Consider the following 5634-nt stretch of genomic DNA (forward strand, 5'->3'; position numbering starts at 1 on the left):
TTTATGTTTAACAGTATTAGTCTTATTTCGGTTTGTCCTGTATCAAACACGGGCCTCGTTGTGCAGCGCTGGGTTAGGTTAGGTTAGGTAATTTGGTTTAGTTAATTTAGGCTCGCATCAGGGTGGTTAATCTTCAGGTGACATAAGCTCGAGGGACACTACCCATTAAACCTTTAAATGAGGATTTTCCTAATAGGGATCATCATCTTTTGTGTGTATTGTTATTACTGGGTTTAAATTGGTTCACATCTGGTAACATTTGTTTTGTGTCATATAAGACGGCGTTTACTGTCTTAACATAACCAAACTTACACTAAATTAGGTTAGGTTAATAATAATGCTATTAACATTTTGTTTATATTATAATTACCATTGTACATTATATATTAACATTATCATTATATATTATTCTTGGTACTCTATATAAATCACTTGTTTGGGTTTTCGAAAAAGATATGTTTTGAAATTGTCCTCCTGTGTTTATATAGTATTGTATAATATTTTATATATAACTACATGTATTATTCACAATGAAGATTTTTATTCTTTCTCACTGGGATTTAGCTTTGTCTAGTTAATTCAAACTATAGAATTCTTTGAGTTACGAAGCCAGATGAATTATAATGTACTTGAGAAATAATAATAATAATAATAATAATAATAGAATGTAATAATAACAAAAATAAAATGCAGAGATCATCACCCGTTCGCTATTATTCGTGAAACACATTTCTTTTTCTCGCATCATTATTAAGAACAAGATTTAGGCTTGATCATGAAGGTGGCGTTCTTGAGTGTGGTTCTGTCAGGGTACCACGTGTTCCAGTTAATCCCTCTTGTACTCTTCTGTTTCTCCAGTAACAGGCTGGTGGGGCTCACAGCATGACAATTGTTGTACCAAAATCCTCCATGGTAGTCTACTGCGCAGTTGCTCGTTCCTGTAAGCATATCGTATCCGGCTTTACTGACCATCGTATTACTAGACGTCACATTAATTTAATTGTATTCTATTTTTTTTTTGTGGAGGGACTAATGATAGACGATTTTATTCAGCACCGAGAGTCCCTTAGTACATAAGGGGTAACAATTAGTTGAATCACTCGGCCAATTCCACACCTCCTTAACAAATGTCATCTCTCTACCTTTAAAGCTGTACACACACACACACACACACACACACACACACACAGAATGTGGTTTATATAAAATATTCTTTACCAAAATATGGTAAAAGTACAAGTAGAGACTGTATTAAGTACAGTATATCACATTGTTGGAAGACTCTGTTTATCTTGAAAAGAAGAAGAAAAGATAAAGGAACTTACTGTGGACACTAGGGTAAGAAGCCACATTAACACCGGTCACTTTAAATACTTGTAAAAAAAATTTACACCAAATAATTTAAGCATTTTTTAAGTTGTCTAGGTTATATTTGGTTAGGCAGAACCGTTTACACCCAACCCTTATCAGTCATATATTCATCCAACCTATATTTAAAGCTATCCAGCGTATTCGAGTAAATGATGATGTTTGGTAACTTGTTACTCTTATCCACTGTTTACCTATCTCGCGTCTAAATCTAAATTTATCTAATCTGAAACCATTGCTACGAGTTCGCACCTTGTTGGATAGTTTGAGTACCTTTGTTATATCACCTTTGTTTAACCCTGACTTCCATTTATACACCTCGATCATATTTTCTAATGCCCGGGATTAGTCTTGTTATTCTCCTCTGAATTCTTCTCTTGGGATTCTATATCCATTCTGTTGTACGGTGATGAGAACTGAATCGCATAATCCAAGGGAAGTTTCACAAGGGCAAGATATAGTTTCAGGATAACCTCGCTAATCTTTTAACTAACACTCCTTTGTATGAACCCAAGTATTTTGTTCGCTTTGTTTCGAGCAAATACACATTGTTGTCTTGGTTTAAGATTCCTACTTATCATTACGTCTAAGTCTTCTCACAGTCGGATTTGTCTATAATAACGTTGTTCATCTGATATCTGGTTTCTGTGTTTACCTCTCCTAGAGTAATTTCTTTACATTTGTCTACATTGAATTTCGCCTGCCATTTTTCAGACCTTGCGATTTTTTTTTTAGGTCTGGTAGTTTTGCGGAGTCCTCGTCAGATTTAATTACACGCCTTATTTTAGTGTCGTCAGTAAATTTGCTTATATTGCTGTCTAAGCCTATATCTATTTCGTTTCTGTAGTGTATATAATAAATAACAATGATCCATTTACGGAGCCTTGGTGGATTCCATTAGTGGCGTTACCCCAATCGAATTTAGTGCTGTTAATGCTTTCTCGCCGTTTCCTGTCGTGTAACCACGCCCTAATCCATTTTAGAATATCTCCTCCAATTCCATGAGCCTCCACTTTTCGTATAAGTCTCTTGTGGGGGACTATGTAAATAGACTTGTCAGACATGAACGCCAACTTGTGAAGCCATGTTGGGAATCATTAATCAACTTGTGCTTCTCTAAGTGATTTAGAATAGAGTTCGAAATTTTTTGATACTACCAATTTGCCTACAATTGATGTTAAACTAGTCAGGCAGACTGATGGTTTTTAATGAGGTTGTTGGACCAGCACTGAGAAAGGCATGTGACCCTGATGATGACATGATGCCGTTCAGCTTGCATGGGCTGCCAGCTCTGTTAGTCGAGACATGTTCAAGATGAAGACCTTATTCACTGGTACCTTCGACAGCCAATGCCAAGAATCATCAGTTCCAAACTTCCTGATGGCTTTGGTTTCTATGATCTTATATGGTGCTAACATCAAAACCCAATCAAGTTACTCAAGGAACAATGACACTGGCGCAGTTACTGATGTTCAACTGTTTTGTACACTGTCGAGAAGGTAACTCCAGCACACACAGACACGGACAGAAAAGGGAAACACCTCTTCCTGTCTATTTAGGTTTACTGATTCATACTAAAACTCGCAAGAGAGAATTAGTAGAAATGCCCTGTTTAAGCTGGGATTATGCTTCTCTTATAATAGAATGCGAAGCATATCCACACATTTGGGAAATGACATCTGCCGATATTTTGAGATAGAGAAAGCTGTGTACCCTCTTAAGCTTAAATGAGGACTCTTCACTACTGCAGTCATAGACAATATTGGCCATAACCCAAGTTTAACTTCTGTGAAGGCTGCTCTACAGTGTACTGCTCTTTGCCTGTGTGGAGGCCTATGTGACCGTGAATGGGTCAATCTTGTACAGTATTACAAAATTATTAATATTGATTATTGGAGGTTTTCACTTATTCAACATCTAATTTAATTAATTCTGTATTTTCTATAACATAAGTTGACACATTGCAGCCGAGCTGTCCCAATATTTGATTGTTAGCTGATTTATGCTGAATTGTTAGTCATCTTATTTTTTGCTGTATGCATAGTTAATCTAATAACACAACAATAATGATTTTTCTTAAAATTATCTCGCTTTTTCCCGTATGAGTGAGGTGGGAATAGGTTCCACATTCTGAACCAGGGCTTAGCGCAAGTCATTTAATGGGCCGGTCTGCCTCACCCGATGATTATAATTTGTGATAAGGCATTCCAGTCGCCTCTGAGGATTCGAACCGATGAGAGATGTTTGTTTCAGTTTAATGTTGAATTCTGTTGATTAAATTGAATGTTTTTACAAATTTGTGGTGAATGCTGTTCCAAGTTTATGGTGAATGGTGTTAAAAACAAATGTTAATGCTATTTTTTTTTGTATTTGAAAATATTTGCAATTTTTAAAGCACAACAATTTAATTTTATATGATGAAAAACTGACTCATCACCTCATACAAGATGTTTATTATCTTCCAAAATAAATAGGATGTATTGATACTGGTTACCTGTATTCTGAATCCAAACTGTTATCGAATCTATGTTTATATGTAGGGAAATGAATTTAATAATAATCGCTAATAAAAATGGCTGCCACAGCATTCATAGGGCAGATCTGAGATGGCCTTACCCTGTACAGCCCAAAATATTTACCCTGCCCTCCTATAAGTAGTGCTAAATTTCATGCTTTTATCATTAAACCCACAATTCCTTGATATATTCCCCCAATCTGCCTAACTAAAGTGATTGGACGGTAGTTAGAGGATAGTGATCTAATCTATCGGTATCACGGAGGATAGCGAATATGATACTACACCCGCTTTTAATGACATGTGAAACAAATTTGCTAAGGTTAGGGTAACTTGGTTAAGTTTCGGTTAGCTAGGCATCTGTTAGGTTAGGTAGCTGTGGTTAAGTTGCTTAGGCTATATTAGAAAGGTTGTGTTAAAATAATTTAGGTTACTTTAGTTACGGTAAAAACTCACCTTGATTATCGTTATCTCTGTCGGAGGTGGTGAAGGGCATGTTGTTATGGTGACTAAAGCCATCCCCGGCGTCACCTGAGTACTGGCCCAGGTGGAGGCTGAACCGCCTGTCCTCGTCATCAACCAGAAACGTTTGGTATCTGGCTGAACGACTCTCACCGTCCCAGTCACCCAGATCCACCTTCAGCACCTGCGGCCACCTGTACGTCAGGTCATGGAGCGCAGCGTTACCTGTCAACACACACACACACACACACACCAGCGTTACTCCAACACACACCCTAGAAGGAACTTTCACAGATGTACAGTATAAGGAAAATGTTTGATTTCGTAGTAAAACATATTATACATAGACTTTTTGCTCAGTTTTCAAATGGAACCAGAATTTTTAGATGTCAACCCTGACACCAGCCACTCAGCATTGTTTAAAATAATGACGTGTTGGGTGTAGGGCCAGCCACTCAACGGGCAACAGCACTTACCAATCCAGTACTCTGTGTCTGGGTCACCGAAGCCTTCACGGTAGTCTCTCCAGCCTCGGTTGAAGTTGACCTGTTGGTCCAGTGGGCGGCGGGCCAGTACCACGGTCCACCCTCCTTCCTCATCTTCCAGCTCACACCACACCTGCACGCCCTCGTCCTGCCTCCTGCACCTGGGGGACAGGAACTCACTGTAACGCATTGTTGTATAACCTTTATGTGAATTCCTGCACATTACACAAAAATCTTAACATTAAAAAAATGAGAACAACACAAAATTTATGCATTAAGAAAATGAATATTTGTTATTATAATATAATTCGGGGAAAGGAGACAATGATAAAAATTACACGACAAAATTGAAGGTAATAAAGCCTTGGGAAGGTAGAGAGTGAGGCAGTATAATGAATATAGAAACACAACACCTGGGAGGATTGGTAAAGAGAGCCAGAAACTTCAGATGTGGCCGTCTGTTGTCGAGAAACCTAAGACATGAATAAGACTGAGTAGAAAATATCTAATGGGTTAATCAACAGTCTGTAGAGATGGGAGAAGAGGAGGAATGACATGTCTGGGAGGCTGTGAGGTGAGGTGGTGAGGTGAGGAGGAGTAGGGTACAGAAGACCTTCATTTGGGGAGGTAAAGTGAGGGGTCTTACCTGTATGGAAAGATCTGATACACGCCGCTGCGGGTGTTGCCGGCCAGCACACCCACACACCTGCAGACCACCACCCCCTCCCTCCACACCCACACCTGCATACCACCACCCCCCCACACCTGCATACCACCACCCCCACACCTGCATACCACCACCCC

At 38.8% G+C, this 5634-nt stretch overlaps 1 protein-coding gene across 1 annotated transcript; it reads right to left on the minus strand.

The window, feature by feature from the left end:
* Window positions 1–343: 343 nt before the first annotated feature.
* Window positions 344–5536, minus strand: LOC121869846 (techylectin-5B-like; the record flags this gene model as incomplete). The annotated part of the gene is made up of 4 exons (XM_042371416.1): window positions 344–938; window positions 4340–4570; window positions 4822–4991; window positions 5477–5536. Coding segments are annotated over 4 exons (649 nt in total), but the record flags the coding sequence as incomplete, so codon positions are not given.
* Between the last annotated feature and the right edge of the window lie 98 nt (window positions 5537–5634).

This window comes from Homarus americanus, unplaced genomic scaffold (assembly GCF_018991925.1).
Source record: "Homarus americanus isolate GMGI-L3 unplaced genomic scaffold, GMGI_Hamer_2.0 scaffold22582, whole genome shotgun sequence".
NCBI classification, from domain to species: Eukaryota; Metazoa; Arthropoda; class Malacostraca; order Decapoda; family Nephropidae; genus Homarus; species Homarus americanus.